General features: G+C 39.0%; 1 protein-coding gene across 3 annotated transcripts in view; it reads left to right on the top strand.

Moving 5' to 3' along the window:
• Positions 1 to 22484, top strand: part of map3k4 (mitogen-activated protein kinase kinase kinase 4) — a 253090-nt gene that overhangs the window by 146002 nt on the left and 84604 nt on the right. For 2 of the 3 annotated variants that reach the window (XM_069932038.1, XM_069932039.1), the window contains exon 1: positions 6894 to 8271. The exons of the other annotated variant lie outside the window; for it this stretch is intronic. In XM_069932038.1, the coding sequence (XP_069788139.1) occupies positions 6988 to 8271 (1284 nt within the window). In that variant the 5' untranslated portion in view covers positions 6894 to 6987. Of the gene's footprint in view, positions 1 to 6893; positions 8272 to 22484 lie in introns of those variants that run through there. 3 annotated transcript variants of the gene reach the window in all.

Raw genomic sequence — 22484 nt, 5'->3', positions numbered from 1 at the left:
TCCCCTCTTCTCCCCTCTCTACCTTCCACAGAGACCACTCCCTCCATGACTCTCTTGTCCACTCCTTGCTGCCTTCCAATCATCCCCTTGAGATACTCCTGTGACCGCAGGTGATGCTCCACCTCCGCCCACACTGTGAATCTGCAGGGGTCATCTGCTGCGAACTCTACATCAGAGAGACTGGAAGATCGCTTTGTTGAGCACCTTGGCTCTGTCTGTCACAGTAGCGTAGACCTCCCAGCAGCCACCCATTTCAATTCTCCATCCCATTCCTGTGCCATCATGTCTGTCCATGGTCTCATGTACTGCCAGTCTGAGACCACCTGTAAATTGGCAACAAACACCTCATCATCCCACTCTGTATCCTTCAACCAGATGGCATTAATAGTGACTTCTCTGGCTTTCATTCCCCTCCACCCACACCCTTGCTTCCTCTGTGGTCTCTCCATTACCTGCCTCCTTTTGTACAGACATGATAAATTCTACTGTTACGAACCCAGAGGACCCCAAAACCCAGCAACAATAGATATTCACCAAGACAAATAGTTACTAAACAAAAGTTGCTTTTAATTATCTTTAAACATGAAAAACAGAATCACACTTTAACTTAACACTATTGTCTTAACTAACCTAACTTAACCCCCTTCTAATTCTAAGTGCATGTGTAAGTTCAGAAAAGTTATTTGATTCACAGTCCAATCTCACTTCTCATTTCTCCAAGTTCACTCCAAGTTTACTGTGCTCAGATTTAACATTTATAAAGTTCACCAGGCTTTGGTGCTTGAAAGGTAAATGGTTACCACTCAGGAAGGTTCTTGTTGGTTTTCAGAGAGAGATTTGTTGATTCCTTTTTAATCAGCCACTTCAGTGTTTTGTCGAAGAAACTTGCCCCCTCAGGATTCTCCAGATGATAACCTCTTTCTTTCAGGTCACCACAGAGTTCCTTTTTGTTTCTCTTATTTCAAGTGAAACATTAGACAGCCAGACCTCTCCTCTTGCATGAACTACAAGGGCTTTGACCAGGCTGAACTAAGTATTCACAACCCATCTTCCAAATGGGGTTTTCCACAAGCTTTCCAGCTTGTCCTGATTCAGTCCCAGCTGCTGCTGCTGACTGTAAAACTGCAGAATTCAATTCCCTCTCTCTCTCTGAGAGAAAACCTTTTTTTCTCGCTCTCTGCATGCAAAACCACATGACCCTCTCAGAACAATGTTCCACTCCAGACAGTCTGTGGCTCCGACGTTCTTTCATCTGTTGCCTTTTTGTAAACAACAATCCATTAGTGAAGTCTCTTGGGCATTCTCCAAAGCCTTTGCAACATGAGCAGAGCTCCAGTATTTCAAATAAGATGTTTTAAACTGTGACCTACACAAAAAAACCCTGCCCCAATTTATCTCCCAGAAACATATCTATATACAATCCAAACACAACATAATCTGTCACACTACCTAGTCCCTTAACACATCCAATTAATACCTTTTGTTGATCTGGTTTCCTCCCCTATTGTTTGAATTCTGAGACTTTCTGATATATCCTGCTTCTGCCTTTTCTGAATTTTCCTTGAAGGGCTCAGGGCCTTCTTTAAGGAAGAAGTTGGCAATGTATCTATCTCTTTCAGGTGCTGAAAAGACCAGCTGAGTTCCTACAGCATTTTGGTGTTTTTACTACAATCACAGAGTCTGCAGCCTATCGTGTTTCTCTATATTCGGCCTATTGAGTCTACCTCACCATGAGCTAATCCATTTTCCCATTCACAGACCCATTGCCCGACCTTCTCCTCATAACCTTTGAAGGCTTGGGTAATCAAGAACTTATCAATAAATACACCCAATAACCTGGCCTCAACAACCTCCTGTGGCAACAAATTCCACAGATCTACCACTCGCTGGCTGAAGAAATTCCTCTCCATCTCTTTTCTAAGTGGACCCCCCTTCAATCCTGGGTTGTGCCCTCTTGTCCTAGACTCTTGCACCATGTCAAACAGCCTTTCTATATCTACTTTGTCTCCGCCTTTCAATATTCAAAATGTTTCAATGAGATGCCTCCTCATTCTCCTAAATTTTAATGAGTGAAGACTAAGAGCTGTCAAACCCTTTCATTCCCTGAATCATCCTTGTGAACATCCTCTGAACCCTCTCTGACGTCAGTACAACCTTTCTTAAATGAGAAGCCCAAAACTGCTTACAGTACTCCATGAAAATATAAAATATAATTAAAAAAATATAATTAACTATAATTGATTGCAATAAATACATAAATAAATAGATAAATCAAATGATTAAATGTTCCTCCCTTCTTGAATAATGGGTTGACAATTGTGATTTTCCAGTCCTATAGGACCATACCAGAATTTATTGATTCCTGAAAGATTATTACCAATGTCTCCACAGTCTCTACCGTTACTTATTTCAGAACCCAAGGGTGAAATCTGGTCCAGAAGATATCCATCCTTTGACCATTCAGCTTTGTGATCACCTTTTCCATTGATATAATAACTTCACTCACTTACCTTCCCTGATACCTTTTGACTTTGGGCACACGTCTAAAGTCTTCTACAGTGAAGATTGATGCAAAATACTAATTTATCTCCTCTGTCATTCCTTGTCTCTCATTATTATTTCTCCAGTGTCATTTTCTAGTGTCCCTGTATCTACTCTCATCTCTCTTTTACCCTTTATATATTTGAAGAAGTTTTTTGTATCCTCTTTGATATTATTTGCTAGCCCACTTTTGTACTTCATATTTTCCCTCCTGTTTTTAGCTGCTTTCTGCAAGTATATTGTATTCCCTACTCTCCACCAAAATACCGACACACCCGACTTTAGTTTCTCCTTGTTAAATCTCAAATTGAATGCAATCATATTGTAATCAATGCCCGCTAATGGTTTGTTTACCATTACACAACACCCAATCCAGTGCACTTGATCCCCTAGTGGGCTGATCAACAAGCTGCTCCAAAATTTCTACAAGTTCTCTCCCTGGAGATCCAGTCCCATTCTGATTTTCCTAAGCTTTCATATTAAAATCCCCCATGATTACCATAAGATGGCCCTTCTGACAAGCCACTTTGGCACCTTCCCCTTCAGTTACAGAAAGTGCTACGCTTGGACCCATACCTCCTCTCTCACTACCAATCTGGGCCCTAAATGTCCTTTCAAGTTGAAGCAACAAGACTTAGAAATTTATGGGAGTTATCTACGAATCCGGTGCTCATAATGTGGCCTTCTCTACATTGGGGAGATGGGACACAGACTGGGAGATTGCTTCGCTGAGCACCTTTGCTCTATCTGCATAAATGAAAGCGAACTTCAAGTGACCAATCATTTCAATTTTGTGCCCCACTCCCGCGCTGGCATGTCTGTCCAAAGACTCATGAACTGTTAAACTAAAGCCATCCATAAATTGGAGGAGCAGCACCTAATATTCCGTCTGGGTACTCTCCAACTGGATGGCATTAATATCAACTTCTCCGGTCTCTGCTCCCACCTCTCTGTCTTTCCTCCAGCTCTCCATCTCCTTCCCTCTCCATTGACAGAGCCATCTCCCTCTCCCTGATTGCTTATGTCTTCTCCCTCACTTACACCTATTACCTCCTGCCTGTGGGACTGTGCTCCTTCCCCTTCCTTTTCCTCCTTCTACCGTTTTGATTGGGCACCTGCCTTCATTTTGTTTATTCCATGATGAAGGACTCAAGCCCAAAATGTTAGCTTTATCTTTGCTATATAGAGTACACGTTTTGACCTGCTGGAGATTCTCTAGCATTGTGTTTTTACTTCATCTTTTTCTCCAAAGGGGTGTACCTGTTGCTGAGGGAAATAGCCACAGGCATATTCTGTACTGCCTGCCTATTTCCTTTCCCTCTCCTGACTGTCACCCAGCTACCTTCATCCTGCCTCCCAGGTGTGATTGCATCCCTATTGTTCCTGTCTATCACTCCCTCAGCCTCCAGAATGATCTGGTGTTTATCCAATTCCAGTGCCAATTCCCTAACATGATTTTTAAAGAGTTGCAGTTGGATGTACTTCTTGCAGATGAAGTCGTCAGGTATACCTTTGACTTCCCTGACTATCCACATTCTGTAATAGGAGCATGTCTCTGCCTTGGCTGCCATTCCCACTGTCTATTAAAGAGCAAAGAGTTAGAAAAACTTCCTAACGTTGCTTCAGCACTTACACCTCCACCTCAACCTCTGCTTACCAGAGCCTCTTACACTGGGCCTCTTACAAAATGGTTACTCCGCTTGACATTATCTTCCTTTTATTGGCTATAGCTAATTAACCAATGGAGAAATTTTAAAAAGCATCTACTTCTCTTGCAGCTTTTTAAACGCTTCTCCTCTCGTTCACTGTCCCTAACGTGACACACAAAGCTCTTTTTAAACTCTTCTCCCCAACCTGGGTGTAGCTCTTGCTCTGCGAATTGATTGGTCTGCCACTAATTGGGGCGGAGAAGGTTTGAAGCTGTGCATCCTATTGGAGAAAGTGAATCATTGACTGTTGATTTTTGTGCAGTTTTGACCACCCGAGAGCACTAACATTTATGAAGTTAGTCTTAAATTTATAGCTGTGTTCCATGACAGTTTAAGCCTGAAAATTATAACAATGCTCAGTGGCCTTCGGGGATGCAGAGGTCTCTACATTAACTGACGCAAGAGAGAATTATTTCACATCATTCAACATTCTGGTAATTCACCCCAAAATTGCTGAAGCAACGGGAATTAAATTCTATAAATCATTGATAATGTATGTACAATCCTTTGGCTGCTAGAGCTCAATAAAATAAGACTTTCCAACTGAGAATACTACATTTGAAAAATCCCGACCCACAGAAATGGGCATGTCGAAAATGCATTATCTGTTTATTTAGAGCTCTTTTGATCCATTTTGTGTTTGGTTAGTTACTACTTAAACATTGAAGAATAATCTGAAGTTTTGTATTCTTACGTGGGATGTTAGCATGGCCAGCAAGACCACTGTTCCTTGACCGTTTCTACTTCTTGAATATGATGGTTAGATGCCAAGAGATCTGAGAATGCAATTTCTACAAAGTGTTTTACATTTCTGAGCTAGGATGATTAGTACCTATTGCTTTTGTCCTCCTAGATGGTAGAAGTTGTAGGTGTGATCAAAGACACATTAACACGTTCAGTTCATCGGATTTAGTCAATGATACAGCATGTAGCAATGTAACTCATGAAGGAGTGGGTGAATGTTTCAGGTCGCTGTGAATTTTTCAGGTAGCTGTGAATTTTCATTGTTTTGGAACTGTACATGTGGGCAAGGGAGACTATTCCATTACATTCCTGATTGGTACTTTGCAGATGGTGATAAGGCCTTGGGAATGGAAACACTACACTGACTATAGATTTGTTGACTTATTGATTTTTGAAAATATGAAACCTCTGAACATGTACTTAAAATACTTTCTCCTCTCAATCATCTCAATGTTGTTGATAGTGATGTCATGCAGCATTTACTCACCAATAACTTTATTACCAGTGAGTTCAGGCTCCAGACTCTATCACAGACTTGGCCCAAAGAACTGAATTCTAGAAGGGAGGGGAATGATTTCTAATGTCCCCAAGGAAGTTAAAATAGGGAAAATATTTATGGTTCTTTGGTGCTTGTAGATTAGTTCAGAGAATCCGTAACCAGAATATAGTAGTTTAGTTTTCTTGTTCAAATATCTTTGCATATTCTGAGGTTGTATTATTCCAGAATTCTGTGTTGTATATCCAGAAAATTTCAATTCAGTGCAAAAAAAAAGGTCACTAACGTATTTTGAAGTGAGGTGGCATGGTTGGCATGGCACCATCAATCCATTTCTCTCTGTAAGGAGCTTTACGTTCTCCCTGTGTAGTCATGGGTTTCCTCCAGGTGCTCCAGTTTCCTCCAGGTGCTCCAGTTTCCTCCCACTCTTCAAAAATATGTGGTTAAATGGGTTTTAATTAGGCTTTTACAGTGCTGTATATTTAAATTTATAAAAGGGACTGATGGTATGCCAGGTGTTGGGTTTGTCGCTCCTAGGATCTCATCCTGTACAGTATGAGTATACTGTAGTCCATTAGCCTTTAAAATGAATTGCTGACATGCAGTAAACCATCCCCTTCAAAAAAATCAAAACATCATGGTTATACATTTAACTCAGCTGCTCCACTGCAGACTCAACTCCAGCATCTGCAGACTTTTTTGTATGACTAGGTTAGTTGGTCACATGGGTGTATTTGGCCGGTGGGCCAGAAGGGCCTATTACCATACTGTATTTCAAAATCTAGAAAAAGCCTGCCTGAGTATAAGAGGCATAATTTGTTGAGCATTCTGTGATTTTTTTTGAAGTAATGATGGGCTTAAGTATTTACCATTGTGATGATTTAATTGGAAGCACCTGAAGATTATGAAGACTAATTTCTAAGTCTGGTTTGGAAACTAAACATTTCAGAAGAAAACGTTGAATTGGGAAAGTTGCATCTTATTAATGATGTCAACAATTACCTGCCAAGAATTTAGTGATGTTCTTCATCACTGATATTTTTCAATCATGAAGTAGATTTCTTTTCAACTATTACTTATTTCCATCATTTATACTGGGTATTGGTTTATATGTCAACTTTGGATCATAACAATTCATTAACATAATATTAAAATGACATATATTGAAATTGTATATTATGAGAACAAATTTCTTTTAAAAAAGATAGCTAAGACCTTACATGACCTGAATAATGTTTAATGTTGTTGGGCATTACTGCTTGAATTACTGTCTGGCATATGTAACAATCTTCTAATGAAGAGGTGAAGCAATTGGTCTGAGTCTTTCTAGGGATGTTGATCTGCTTTTCATACGGATTGGAGGAGATTTTTCAGTAACTTTTCTTCATTTAAATTTCAGATAAGGTGACTCTACCAAAGCATTCGGCATCTAAAGACAAGACCATTGAAAATGTGGCAGTATTCAGTGACAAGCAAGAAAGAAAACTACGGTCTAATATGCGAACTACAGAAAGAGATCACAAGAAGACAGTGCAATGTGCATTTATGCTGGATCCTATTACTGGATCCTCTGCAAAGAATTCAATTCCTAATAAGCCTTACCTCTGCCTCAGCTGCAGTAACCCCAATCCTTCTGTATCTATGCCCCTTAGTCGACCCACACGACAGACTTCCAGAACAGATTGTCCAGCTGACCGTTTGAAATTTTTTGAAACTTTGCGATTACTACTTAAGCTTACCTCAGTTTCTAAACGAAAAGAGAAAGAGCAGAGAGGACAGGAAAATACCTCATATGAATGGGGGAACAGAACAAATGAACTTATCTGGCTGGAGCTGCAAGCTTGGCATGCAAGTCGTAGCATTAGTGACCAAGATGTTTACCTGTACACAGCACGCCAGGCAGTCCCTGACATTATTAATGATATATTGAACTTTAAAGTAGATTATGGAAGCCTTGGTGCTAGTAAAGATGGTAGTAATGCTGATGCTGCTGGAGTGGATGATATTTTTGAACAGACAACTGACTGTATTAGAACTTCAGGAATGCACGTCTTTTGTCATGGTGATTGTCAGGAACACCTCCAGTGTCAGAGGATAGCATTTGAGCAGGTGAAAAGTATTATGGAGCTGCTAGAGTCTGTGGAAGCACTTTACCCATCGTTGCAGGCACTTCAGAAGGACTATGAAAGGTATGCTGCAAAAGACTTTCAGAGCAGAGTGCAGGCACTCTGTTTATGGTTAAATATAACTAAGGACTTGAACCAGAAATTGAACTTGATGAGAACTGTTTTGGGCATTGAGAAATTACCAAACATTGGCTGGCCAGTGTTTGAAATTCCATCTCCTCGACCTTCCGGAGCAAGTGACCCAGAGGAGGAAGGAGATGATGGCAAAAATCACTTAGAGACTTGCACCCTGGAAAATGAAGTGCAAAAAGGGCATGAAGATGAAGACACTGGGTCAGATAATGAAAGAGAGCACAATTCTCATATGCACAAAGAAGAGGTACATGTTCACTTTCAGCCTTTGGATATTTTCCCAAAGAAGTATGAGAGATTAGTCTCTGAAGATGAGACGTCCTCCATGGGAAATCTGGCCTCTGAGTATTCACCTGATTCTAGTTTCAACAGAAATTGTCAGATGTCTATTTATAGACCTTTTGTTGATAAAGCACTGAAACAAATGGGACTGAGGAAGCTTATAATGAGGCTTCACAAGTTAATGGATGGGTCTCTACAAAGAGCACGAGTAGCACTGGAAAAAGATGTTAGTACACTGGAGGTAAGAGCTCTGATGAACAGCATCACTTCTGAGATTTTTCACAACTTCAAAGATGTTGCCTTTTTTTTTACTGTTTGATCCCTCCTTTTTAATGATCATTATTTTAAACATAGTAGCTTCTTCAGACATTGTAATTTGCTCACACTGGTACCAGAATTAGTCGTAGAATTGTACAGCTTGGAAACAGGCCATATGGTCCACCACATTCATGTTGACCAGTGGGCATCTTTATGCATTCATCCCGTCTTCCACCACTTGGCCGTGGCATGCTCAGCTTGGGTGATTCAAGTGCTAACCTAGACATTTAACATTTTGAGTCAATGATCTATCAACTGAATAGTGAAAAGTTAGGAGTTTATGTAAGCCAGGGAAAGAAAGTGAAGGGGTAGAGAATGCATAATGAGGAAAGACCATAGAACCGTAGAACAATTACAGCACAGAAACAGGCTTCTTTGGGCCTGCCAAACCATTTTATTTGGCCTAGTCCCACTGACCTGCGCCCAGTCCATAGCCCTCCATATTTTTCCCATCCAAATTCTTCTTTCATGTTAAAATTGAGCCCATATTTACCACTTCAGCTGGCAGCTTATTCCACACTCCCACCACTCTCTGTGTGAAGAATTTCCCCCTCATGTTCCCTTTTACCCTTAACCCATGTCCTCTGATTTGTATCTCACCTACCCTCAGTGACAAAAGCCTATCTGCATTTACTCTGTCTATCCCTCTCATAATTTTAAATACCTCTATCAAATCTCCTCTTTTAGATTAGAGGTAGTGTGACCACATTTTCTGGATGATAAAAAGGAATGTGTGCAGGGCCTCAACTGGGAGGGATTAAGCCATACTGACTTGCAGAATCTATTTGGAGGAACTTCTCATTTATTTTGGCACTGTGGATGTGATGGGGCAAGCCAGTTTTTGACCACCCACTTGGACATACATGAATTAAATGGTTTTTAACGATAACCCAGGTGTTGGAGGAAAATCTCAAAACTGCTATTGTTTGGCACCAAAACCCGCTCTGTACTTTGTAAACACAAACAGACCCACAAGAATAGTTCATAGATAAGTTTCTTAAGTCATGGACTCCTTGTGGATCTGAGTAAGATAGTCCAAAGTTGTCATCGTTTCTAATCATTTTGCAATGGGAATCCATTTGAACAAGCTGCATCAAATTGTGGCAGCAGAATAACATTGCCATTGATTTCAATGGAGGGACGGACAGCTTGGAGGAATGTGGGGCAGTAGCAGTAGATAAAGAAATCTTTTGTCAAATTCATTGTATGCTATTGCACATTTTAAGTGAAATGTTTTGTTGTCTGCTTTAATTTTTATATTTTTAAAGCTTTTGTATGTTTCTTGTTACGAGCCCAAAGGACCCCAAAACCCAGCAGTAATAGACATTCACCAAGACAAATAGTTACTTAAACAAAAGTTGTTTTTAATTATCTTTAAACATGAAAACAGAATCAAATGAACTTATCTCTATTAACTTAACTAACCCAAATTAACCCCCTTCTAATTCTAAGTACACGTGTATGATGTGTGTGTAAATTTAAGAAAAGTTCGTTGGTTCACAGTTCAGTCTCACTTCTCATTCTTCCAAGTTCACTGGTTGCAGGCAATTTTTATACTGTGCACAGAATTTAACATCTATAAAGTTCACCAGGCTTTGGTGCTCAAAAGGTAAATGTTACCGCTCAGCAAGGTTTTCGTAGGGTTTGCAGAGAGAGATTTGTTGTTCCAGGATTTCCACAGCTATCACCATTAGTCACCTCAATGTCTCGCTGATGAAACTTGCCCCATCAGGGTTCTCCAGGTGATAACCTCTTTCTTTCAGGCTACCACAGAGGAGTTCCTTTCTGTTCCACTTATTTGAAGAGAAACATCAGACACATAGCACTCACAGCCATCTGCCACTCTGGAGTTTTCTGTTTCCAACACGCTTCTCCTGACTTGTACTGTTCAGCTGCTTTCAGTGACACACGCACTAGCTGAGAGAGCTTGTTTCACCTCTCCTTCCCATCCCCCCTTTCTTTCTCTCTCTCTCTCTCTCTCTCTCTCTCTCTCTCTCTCTCCAACTTCCAACTGCTAAAAAGCCCATGTGACTCTCTTACTTGCAAAAACCCCCCACTTTCTTCAGCAAACAACAGGAGTTATCCTTCTTGGTCAAGCTGTTGTCTTAGGTAAACAAAACTCAGGAGTGACCTTTCTATGAGCACTTTGTAGAAACGTCAGAAGCCTTGTAAATAGCCAAAGTGTCTCCAGTCCAAACAATAGTCTATTCATTTTATGATCTCATTTCAATTAGCACTTACTTGTGAAATGTGCATTCTCCATAGTTTCTGTAAAGTCCACTAAATATGAATTCTTCAGTATTTCAAATGAGATCTTTCTTAAAATGTGTGTATGTATGTAACCTATGCTAATTTTACCAAATTCTCCCAATATTTATCTACTCCATTACATTCTTAATGTCAAAACTTTATAAGCATGTGTTTTAATAATTTGGGCTAAGGTCTGGCAAATTTGGTATGAAATGATGCATACAAAGCAGGTTGAAACTTTGCTCCACTTGGTGGTGATTGTGTGTAACTTTCTGCTAGCCACACGTTGTTGGCCAGAAGGAGCTCTGCAACAAATGTTTTCTCAATGGCAAAGAGTGTGGAATGAAGACTGGAACTTTGATAGTTGTGACTATCCTATTGGTGATAGGATATAAGACTGGGATGTGAGAATGTGGACTGATGGTAGTATGATTTCAATATCTAAAGGGATCAAGAAATAAAAGAGAACGTCTCTTGCAGGATTAGCATTTGTTTCCCATCTTTAATTGCTCTTTACACATGACGCGAGTCACTTTTAAAAAAGATTCTTGCTGTACCAAAGCCCAGCATGGAGATAATAGACTGAATGGCCTCCCAGGTGTGTGTTATATTACTTCTGTCCTATTTGGAGAATGTGATCTTGCATTGCTGTTGGGCAGGAGGCTCAGGATTTGAACTCTGGTTAAGAGGTGATGTGCTTCCCAATCAAGATGAAGTTTGCAGATATATAGAATCCCTATTATCTGGATTCAATCAACTGGACACTCAAATAGCCGGCAAAAAAAAAGTTGAGAAAATAAATAAATAGAAATTTCAAATAAATAAGACTGGGTGGATGGAACCTGTGGGGGAGTGCTGAAACTTTGTTGGACACGCCCAGCTCTTTAATGTGCGCTGACTCTTTTCACTGATGCCACTTGCCTGGAGGTGAGTCGAATTGTCACCACGAGGAAGGTGCTCATGTAAAAGTAAATATTCTTCTAACCAACATACAACCACTTGGTGAAGATGGGAGCAAACATTCAGCCAATGGAGCACTTTGGTCGTGCCCAGCCCACAGCAGCTGTTTGACTAAAGTTTCAATAAAGTTAAGTTGGAATGAAATGGCGTCACCCAGGATGAAGTGTCTCCCTATCCATGCCTAGTAAGAGTCTTTATTAATATTGGGTATATTAGTAAGGCTTTATCAGTAAACTTTGGGGAAGAGTGTTAATAATGATGGTGGCACAGTTAGCATAGCAGTTAGGATAGCACTGTTACAGCGCCACCAACTGGGGTTCCAATTTAAATTTTGTCAGCTATGGGAATTACCTGATTAAGGAGAACTTTATATAATTAAAAACAATACTGATTTTTTTTTCTCAAATTTCTTTACATTTTGCACCATCTTTTGTCTTTTTAAACAGTTTATTCTTTAGGCATTGGAAGAGTGAATCTCAAGTCAACCGGAAAATTTGCCTAGCCGACAACTGTGATTCCCCCTAAGTGCTGGATAATGGGGATTTTACTGTATTAATATTCATCTGTATCTGCTGCCTTTTACCTCAATGGCAAAGCTGGCAGCTTTCTAACATCCAACTGAATTTGTAGAAAGTTGCTGGAATCCGTCATGATGGTTTACATTGCAGCTATGAAACCTTAGTGATAGTTGGAGTTCCAGTCAAGCTGTTGTTTTATCACAGATGTTTTAAAGTAATGGAGTTGTATAGCATGGAAACAGGTTGTTCGTTCTTCAGTGGAGTTGAAGCTTCTCTCATCCAAGCAATAATAATCTATGGAAAAACAAATTTTGTCTCTTTTTTAGGGTATTTCATAAAGCTTATTGACAATGAAGTGTTTTTGGCAGTTCATTCTTGCATTTTAGGAAATGGAGTAATCAGTTTGTGCTCAGTAAATTTGCACAAACAGAAATATGAAAATAAGACCATAAGAGCAAAATAAGCCATTTGTCCTATAAAGTCAACCATGCCATTCCATCAAGGCTGATTTACTATCCTTTTCAACCTCATTCTCCTACCTTCTCCTCCCTCTAACCCTTGATTTCCTTCCTAATCATCCTATCTACGAATCTTATACCCAATGGTTTGGCCCCCACAACTCTCGGTGGCAATGAATTCCATACATTCACCACCCTCTGAGAAATAAATTCCTCCTCATCGGGACTTTTTTGAATGCTGAGGCTCTGTCCTCTGGTTCCAGACTTCCCCACCATAGGAAACATCCTCACCATGTCTACTCTGTCCAGGCCTTTCACTGTTTGATAGGTTTCAGTGAGATCCCCACTCATTCTTTTAAACTCCAATGAGTACAGCCCCAATTGATCCTCATGAATATCCCTTTCATTCCAGGAATCATGGGAACCTTGTCTAGACCATCTCCAGAAAATGAGCAGATAATGTTCAGTCTGAGGAGAATTTCATGCTGAAATTCAAGAGTGGATGAGGTCTTATACAGTCATTTAATTATCGCTAACCGTGCTTATCCCTTAAAACCAATTGACTTGGATTTTACTGGGGCTTTTGTTCACACACATGGATCAAATGTTGCTATGCCTCACTCCTGGACTTGAACTCTTTTATCTATGTTTGGACAAGGCTGTAAAGAGGTGGATGATTCAGATGGATTCCAGACTGAAACTGGTCCTGTAAGTTATTAATGAATTAATTTCCAGATAGCTGAAGTTATAGTCACTGATGCCAAAACAAAAAACAGTGATACTCAAAGCCAGAATTAGAGAGGTGCTTACCTTCAAAGGTTGGAAGAGATTACAGAGGAGGAATTGAGGAATCATGGAGGAATTTATCCTTCAGGACCTGAATTTTAAAATTGAAGTGGTTGGGACTAGGCTGCATTGTAGGTCATAAGCATGCACAATGTGTGCTTGGGATGATGTGCTTCAGGATGCTGATGGCAAAGGTTTGGATGAGATTATGAATAAAGGTGCAAGATGGGATATTAACCAGAGAGCAATAAATAATAACAATAGACAAGATTAAAAGGTGGAGATTGCTGAACTTACTGAAGATGGATATTCCAGGAAAGAAAGGGGTAGTCAATTAAATATTTTAAAAAGTAAAAATGCAGGTGCCTGAAAACTGGTTTTAATGCAAACCTTGTCATAGTACTGTCTCTCAGAACAGATGCAATGGATGTTTTCAAAAATTTAAAGGGTTTTGATTGTATATATGGACAGAATTAGATTTTCATGTGAAACTTTATTGTAATCTGAAAGATGGTTAAAGTAGTTTCACTAAAACTGTTCAAAAGAATTAGATATATATGAAAAATATTTGGGATGTATGGAAAGTATAGAGAGTGGGATTAATTGCTGTCACTTTCTAGTAGTAGGAAGCTCAGAATTCTTTTTGTATTGTGTTTTTTTATTAATATTTGAGTGGTAGTTATCTTTATTACATGTGTTTCTGTTTCTTGTAACATCTCTTTGCGTGTTATTTTTCACTGTTTGATAGTTGTAAAAAGTAAAAGTGTAGTTTTGTTTGGAAACTTTTGTCTTGCATATTCCCAACAGTGTTGTTTAACAAGAACAAAGATAGAGGAATTTTTCCACCAGATGTATCTCTTAATGTTTTTCCCAAGTCCTTTAGCCAGAGGATGCATTTGCCACCTTCAGGAGTTTGCATCCATTACCCAAACGATGGACTTCAGATGTGTGTGACAAAACTTTGGATTTACATTGGGCCAAAATGGGGGGGGGGGGGAAGGAGACACATTGACATTTTAAGCCACATATATTTTTCTCTGTTCTGACTTCTGTGGATCGAAAAGGTTAATCAAAAAAATTGAAATTATATAGTAAATTATTTTAACAATTATGATAAGTGCAAAAGATCTCCAACCAGTAACATTAATCTCCAGAAGAGATCACTATCTAAAAGTTGTTTTAAAATGTGGTTCAGTATAGACAAGCACAAATTGAATTGATATCCAGTGACAAAATATCCAAGAGTGTTTAAATATTTTGTGGTAGTCATGAAAACAGCAGCAACTGTTAATGGAATTATGCAGCAGAAATAGAAATTGGGTTACAATGTAATCTGCTAAATTGTTTTGCAGAAAGAAATTTTTCGGAAGCAATAACATTAATTATCCAGGACAAGGCTATAAATTTCTGAGATTTTTAATGTGATATAGGTAGAAGCTTCATGTTAAAGTGGCATCAGCATTTGTGTCTATGAGCTGCAAGATAGTGGCAATCGTATGGAACCTGCATTTTGTGTTGTATTACCTTGACTGGCTGACAAGTAGAGATAGATAAGAAGTGAGAGAAAAAGGATGCAGATGGAGCAGGGGAGGGAAGGCTGGAACGTAGGTGAGGCAGCTGTGCTTTGGACCTGGAAAGGTGCTCTAGGTTGTTTTAGTTAGCAGGTACTAACTCAACATTTTCTTACAGCAAGTACAACTGTTTAAACCTGTCATCTTAAAAATAGTGGATCTAGAATTCTGTCTTGTCTTCAAATGCACAGGTTCCTTCTACTTTGAAATTAGGGACTTGCATGTTGGAGGCAATGAACAATTATTTGAGCAAATTGCTGCATTCTGCCCCAGATTCTAGCAGATGCCGTAAAATATTCTGAAGATGCAGAATAGAAATGTTGACTTAATGCAGTTATAAAATTTAATGGTAGCTACTTGTTACATTTAGGTTACACTGTTTGAAAGCTGGGAGTCTAATTCACTCTTCATTGGATTTCTCTTCAGCTGGATCCTGGTCATCTGCCATAGTTATTCTTTCCTATATACTGTTTCCTGTGAATCAGTGTAAACGTGCAACAACAGGAACTTAAACAGCACTTTAAAAGATTGCTTCAGGCAGATCTGTTTTATGTAAAAACAAGATCAGTTTTTCTCATTGATAGTGTGGGGAAAAAAAGTTGTGAGTCAGTATAGAGAACAACATAATTTTTACCAATACTGTTATTGTTGAGGTAAGTTTTTTTTTTATTTTGAAACTAATATAAGTGTAAATATTGATTACTCAGATGAAATAATGCAAGTGATTTCTCAAAACTTTTCTTTTGCAGGCAACCACTCAAAAACAGGTTAATGAAGTTTCATATTTTAAAATAAATTTAAGAATTGCAGAGGTCTTTAGTGCTTTGAATTCTAATTTAATACAGTAAAGCCCCTGGTATTTGGCACCTATAAGGATTGGCAAATGCTAAATTAGTGAATTTTCCGGTGATTTGAGATTGTGTGTTGCTTGATTGGCGATCTAATGGTGAGGCCCAGTAATTTAAAATTTCCATATTCAATTCCATATTTTTTATGTATTTATTTTTCACAATTTTTTTGGGGTTACTTGTGGCTGCCAGTTGCTTGAATTCTGGTTTTACTGTACTTTTATAATTTTCACACTTGTGTGCTCATTATACTTTGAGATGTTCATATTACATGTGATCAAGAAGATAAAGAACTATAAAAGCCCATGAAATTTCTGCAACTTCCTAGACTTCAATAGGCCACATTGTATGTGACAAAAAACATTTTGAGTTTCCCCTAGATCCCTCATTATTCCTCCTCCCATCCCTCATTTTTATGCTGGTTATCCCTCCTTTGTCTTTAAAAAGGGGCCCAACTCAAAATATTGATTGTCCATTTCTCTCATGGATGCTCCTTGACCCACCATATCCCTCTCTTTTCAAAATAGGTGATTTTGGATTGATTGAAGTGATGCATATTTTTATTTTTTTTATCAGTATTATTTTCATATTTAAAACGGTAATTGGAGCCTATAATTCTAAGGCATTTACAGCACAGAAACTAGCTATAGCAAATACTCCCACATATGCATGCTTTGCACAGCCTTGAGTTTTTTTTCCCATCTAATTCTTTCAACATATTCTCTTTATTCACCCACACTCAAATTTATTTATGCTTTTGGTCTCGGATACTTTCTGAGAATGTGTTGTTATGGACCTTGGGCAGCTTTAATTTTGGACCAGGGATAGGACTCAATATGCATCGGGAGAGAGAGGAGCATGCGCTGCAGGAAGCACCAAAGCAGTCTGCTGAGAAAATGAGCAGCTGCTTGGAGCATGAGAGCCACACGCTGGAAGAATTGACAGCTGTCAGGACCGCAAGAGTCCCGTCCAGAAGCTGGTGGGCTTGTGGAGAGCACGCCCACTGTTGTCAACCCATCTCCAACAATCAGCAGAGCTGAAGGCGTGTGCTGGGGTAGTTGAAGAGCCCAGCGTGCTGAGTTTGAATAGTCGGATGGCGGTTAGTCAGATGGTCGGTCTGTGTGTGGGTGCTCACCCAGCAGCTTCAGCAGGCAGGAGGCTGAATTGCTTCGTTTACAGGTGCCAGCACTGCCGTGAGCAACTGTCTGTCAGTGTGCTAACCCAGCAGTTTCATTTAAAAGAAAGAAACTGAGCTGCTTTCTCCATGGGTGCCAGCACTGTTCTGACAGCAGTTTGTAACACTGACTCCCAGAGTGTGTGTGTGTGTGTGTGTGTGTGTGTGTGTGTGTGTGTGTGTGTGTGTGCGCGCGCGCGCGCGCTTCTCTATTCCCCTTTCAAAAGGAGGACTTTGTGTGGCAGAAGTCATTTGACAACCCAAGACAGGGTTTTGGAGGAGAAGACTTGTGTGACAGAAGGTCACTTGGCAACCCTAAAAAAGGCTTCAGAGGTGTAGACATTGTGTTAGTGATTAGGAGGTCACTGTGTGAAAATTCCCTTGTGAAGAAATTTAAGATGGTCGTTACCACATTAGAAACTCAGGAAAGACTTGTATTCCCCTGCCAAGGTCGTAAGTCTGCAGTCATAACAGTCATCTCCACATCCAAGTAAAAGACCTGTGTGGACCTAAACTAAGAAATCAACTCCTGGAGACCACATCCTGTGGACTGTTTTTTTGACTCACTGACTTGACATGACTGACTTGAGGTTTTGTTTTGGGAGTTTTATTTTGGGCTTGGACTGTAATGGTCTGGGTGGTTATTTTTCCCCACATACACATTATGAATATCTGTTGTATATAGTTGCCACAAAGGCTTATGTTCGGGTGTTATGTTTATTGAGTTAATTCTAATATTGACAATTGTTAATACATTTTGAGTTAAACTTAACCCATCTGTTTATGTATCTCTCAATTGTTGCTGGTGAGGTAGAACAGTGTTTTGTACCTCTTAATTTTGTACCTTTAGATAGGTGTTATCACAGAATTTGACCAATCCACAGAAGAAGATACTAGGGCAGGTAGCTAAAAGTTTGGTCAAAGTTGATTTTTAGGGAGTTCCTTAAAGAAAAAGGGGAAGGTTTTTGGTAGGGAATTCTGTGTCTTGAAATAGTTGATGTCATACCATGATTACAAAAGAATGAAGATCAGAAAGTTGGAGAGCTGAGAGCTCTTAGAAAGCTCAAGGTGTTTGGGGATAAGGAGTCTGAAGACTGAAAATTTTGAAATTTTGCTGGACCAAAAGCCAGAGAATAGTCATGAGTAATGATGGTCATGATTGATCTGGATTTAAGTTGATCCCTGGTGAGGAGAGAAAGCCAACCTGCTGGTCATCAGAAAAGTTAGATCTCGGGTATCAAAGGTATGGATAAAGGCTTCAGCAGTAGAGTGCAAATAAGGCAGAATTAGACTATTATAAAGGGTGAACTATGTGATAGTTGATCATTTTAAAGTTGAATGTTAATTTCATGATAACAATTTGCCATCTGCTACTTATATCTGTGAAAGTGAGAATTGTTGGTGTTGCTACAGTTGTAAATTAGCATTCACAGAAAGTTCTCAGTATGAAGAGATGTGGAGTATTGAAAAGCTGTCATTGATATGTTTAAATTCTGCAGATTTTCATTTCTGCCGTAGTATTGAAATTATCTTTATTAATGTTTCTAAGGTATGTTTTGTCATTTTTATTTTGGAGTTCATGGTGGGTATCTGGGAACAGTGCTGCATCGCAGCTCCAGTGACCAGGTTCAGTCCTGACCATTGGTTCTTTCTGTGTGGAGTATGTACACACTCACTGTCACCATGTGGGTTTCTTCTTGACTCATTCCATATCTCCAAACTTGTGAAGACTACTAAGTTAGTTGGCTATTGTATTTTGGCCTCAGTGAACTTATGAATGATAGAATTGTGGAGAGATTGAGAAAATGTGGAAAATAAAATAGAATCAGCATGAAATTAGTGTAAATGGGCACTTGATGGTCAGTGCAGACTTGATGAGCTGAATAAACCTGCTCTGATGCATTGCTTATTAGTTTGTTGTTTCTCTCATGATTGCAATTCAGAAATTAATTTATACATTTTACTTAAATGCCCTTGTTAAAAATCACAAAATCAAGCACAACACTTGTCTATTTTATAACTGTTTTTCATGAGTATCTGATGTGCGACAGTGGATGCTGAAAGTGTTCCAGACTCCAGAAATTACATACGTGTCATGTTTTCTTTCCTGTACTTTACTGCAACAGTTATTTATCCTTTCATATTTATTATCTCTTTCTTGGCATATTGTGATATTTTTGTATTTCCGGTATTTCAAATGGTGTACCTTGCATGTCTGTTGAGCTACAGCAAGCAAACATTTTGGTGCTTTTGTGCATTGTACATGTACAGTACAACTCTGATTATCCAAAATTGAATTCTCTGAAATCCTCAGATATCAGAAAAAAAATTTTTAATTTCAGATAAATGAGGATATCCAAAACAAATCAGAAATCCTCATTTATCTGAAAAATTTTCAGAGATAAACTGACCGGGGACATCGGGCTCTGGCGTCAGCAGCAGCGATCCCCGGGCTCCCGGCGGCAGCAACAATGGATCCCGGGCTCCTGTCAGCAGTGGGAACCTTGGGGTCCCAGCACTGGCAGCGAGGACCTCAAGCTCCTGGACAGGAGCGGGACCCTCAGGCACCCAGCAAGAGTGGGGAAGTGTCGGCGATTTATGTGGCCAGCATTTTTTTGATGAGAATTAAACATGATTTTAATGCTTAAAAAGTCCTAACTTGTTGTTTGTTGTTGTTTAAACATGGCTACAAGTGATTTGTTGTTGCTTCTGGGCTGTCTTTTAAAAATGACTAGTTCCGGGAAAAAAAGCATTTATCCAAAATAAGCACGATCCCGGCCATTTTGGATAATCGGAAATGCAGTAGATATGGCAATAAACTCTAATTTCATTTCAACATTGAAAAATATATCTTTAGATTGGGGTAAGATTGACAGTATATTTTATCTTTTCATGAATAATTTGAAGGAATTATTTTTTAATGATTGAAATTATTCTTTTTCTGATTATTGTAATAATGCACATTATTCAAGATGAATTGTTTTATTGGCATGTATATAGAGATACAGTGAAAAACTTTATTGAGCATGTTATCCAGGAAAATCAATTTGGATAGCCCAATAATAACAAATAAAACAGCAGTGCATCAGAAAAATGTTGCACTAAGTCAAATGGTGCTGGGTATTTTTTTTTTTCTTTGGCTTGGCTTCGCGGACGAAGATTTATGGAGGGGGTAAAAAGTCCACGTCAGCTGCAGGCTCGTTTGTGGCTGACAAGTCCGATGCGGGACAGGCAGACACGATTGCAGCGGTTGCAAGGGAAAATTTGTTGGTTGGGGTTGGGTGTTGGGTTTTTCCTCCTTTGCCTTTTGTCAGTGAGGTGGGCTCTGCGGTCTTCTTCAAAGGAGGTTGCTGCCCGCCAAACTGTGAGGCGCCAAGATGCACGGTTTGAGGCGTTATCAGCCCACTGGCGGTGGTCAATGTGGCAGGCACCAAGAGATTTCTTTAGGCAGTCCTTGTACCTTTTCTTTGGTGCACCTCTGTCGAAAAAAGTACAGTTTAAAAAAAAGATTGCTGTGGCATCATCTTTTGCCAGTGTGATATACATTTAAGAATCTGATTTTGGCAGAAAAGGAACTGAGTGGTTAGGGTTCTGCCCACCATGGCTGATTATGATTGTTACATACTAAACTACAGACAATGATATCGTCAAAATAATACTTTTTATTATTAATTACATAACACTTCTTACTTAATTCTAAACTTCAACGTAATGTGTGTGTGTGTGTGTGTGTGTGTGTGTGTGTGTGTGTTAAATCCCAAACCATTGCAGTGCAAGTTTGATTCTGAAAAGATGATTTTAAAGTTCAGACTCAGAAAGCTTTTGTGTTGAAACTCAAATTCTTTACTGCTGTTCAAAAACAATTATGGAGTAAGTCTGAGGCATCAGATTTCTTTAAATTGTTGCTTAAAAGCAATAATGAAGTATTTTGAAACATCAAGTCATCAGACCTCTTTAAAATGAAACAAATTTCTTTTGTAGAGTTGTTTTCAGAGCATTGTTTCTTGGTATGAAAATTTTTCTCTCTCTTGCATGGAGATTTTGGAATCTGTGTTCCACATGATGAATCTGTCCTCTTCCAAAGAGACAGTGAAGTGGCTATTTTCTTCCATGATGATAACCATCTAAAAATGGTTATATTTCAAATGCAAGATCAATTTTTTTTTCATTATCAAAAGTGACCATTTACATGGACACTACGAAGCTGCCCTCTTTATCTTAAATAGAAAGTAAGAAGTGGTCTTTCTCCTTCAAAAGCCGCTTATTCTGTGTTCTCCTTTGACTAGGGGTAACATGCAACAGTACCTTTAATGGTTAATGTATCTTCAATCCTGTAGTCAACTTCCTTTTTGTTTCAAAATATCCCTCACATAACCTCACCACTGATTCTGTTTCATTACTCCAAAAGCATGAATCTTGGCAGGTGGCCTTTTTGAAGTTACTTCACATCCACATGCTAAAAGCATCTCTTCCATAAGTTTGAGTGGATTGGACTCCGATTCTTTTGCACAGCTCAATGAACAAATGGCTTTCTTGCATACTTAGCTGTTTCTCTGCAAACACCTATTGTCTTGTGTTCTCAATGGAGATCAGTCATAAGACTTTTATGACTGTTTGCAGTTTTGAATTAGCAGTTTTTAAGCAAACAGACTTCCAGCAATTGAATTAAGCATTCAGTTCTCATTTTTATTGCTTTGTTTTTCCAAATACTTCGACTACAGAAATTACCTCTATTTCTGAGTTCAACTGTGTGTCTCTATGTGACCCTTTTCCTGCCCACAATTCTCTCACTAAAATATATATTTAATTTTATAATTTAACTTCAAAGATTAATATTAACACATCCATTACAATGATAAATCAAAGAGCAATTGATGAACATTAGTGATATATTACAACTTCCTGTAACCCTTTGCCAAGGATTGTGGAGTTTCCATTCCAAAACTTAAGTCACTGGCTTGAATTTTAACCTATATCTTTGGCCCAAAATGTCATAACTCTGTGGTTCGATTGTGCTTCAGCTCAAAAGGTACAGCTGGTTTATTTACCTTGTCATTTTGTTTTCTTCTCAAGTTTCCTATCCCCTTTGAATTGCTGACCATTGCACTTTTGTTGATCCTATGTTAGCCAACATTTTTAACATTCCTTCTTGTCTTCAAATCTGGAGTTAACACCTCCTTGTTGAAAATTATTGTTGGCTTCTTCATCCTTGCAAATTGTTGGCTCATTTCTAGCTTTAATTTCATGAATGCTTAATGGCAGCAAATCTTTGTAAGATTCAGTTTGCTATCTGTGGTAAAACTCAGACAGATTTGTATCCAATTATTCACACATCCTGATATTTTAACATCTGGGTGGTGAGAATCCTATACCCATCCTTCTTTTAAATTGCCAGCTTCTGTTTCCCATACTCCATTTAAATTTTCTGGGTTCACCACTGAATTACAATTTTTTTATTCAGGAGAATATAGAAATGCTCTGAAATTCTGGAGGTGACCTACTGACCTTAAGATACCTAGCCTTTGACCTGCTGTCAAATGCATTTATGTTACTGGTCTTGTTTGGGGTCCT

Source organism: Narcine bancroftii, chromosome 4, assembly GCF_036971445.1.
Source record: "Narcine bancroftii isolate sNarBan1 chromosome 4, sNarBan1.hap1, whole genome shotgun sequence".
NCBI lineage: Eukaryota > Metazoa > Chordata > Chondrichthyes > Torpediniformes > Narcinidae > Narcine > Narcine bancroftii.
This window is presented reverse-complemented; position numbering and strand designations above follow the sequence as displayed.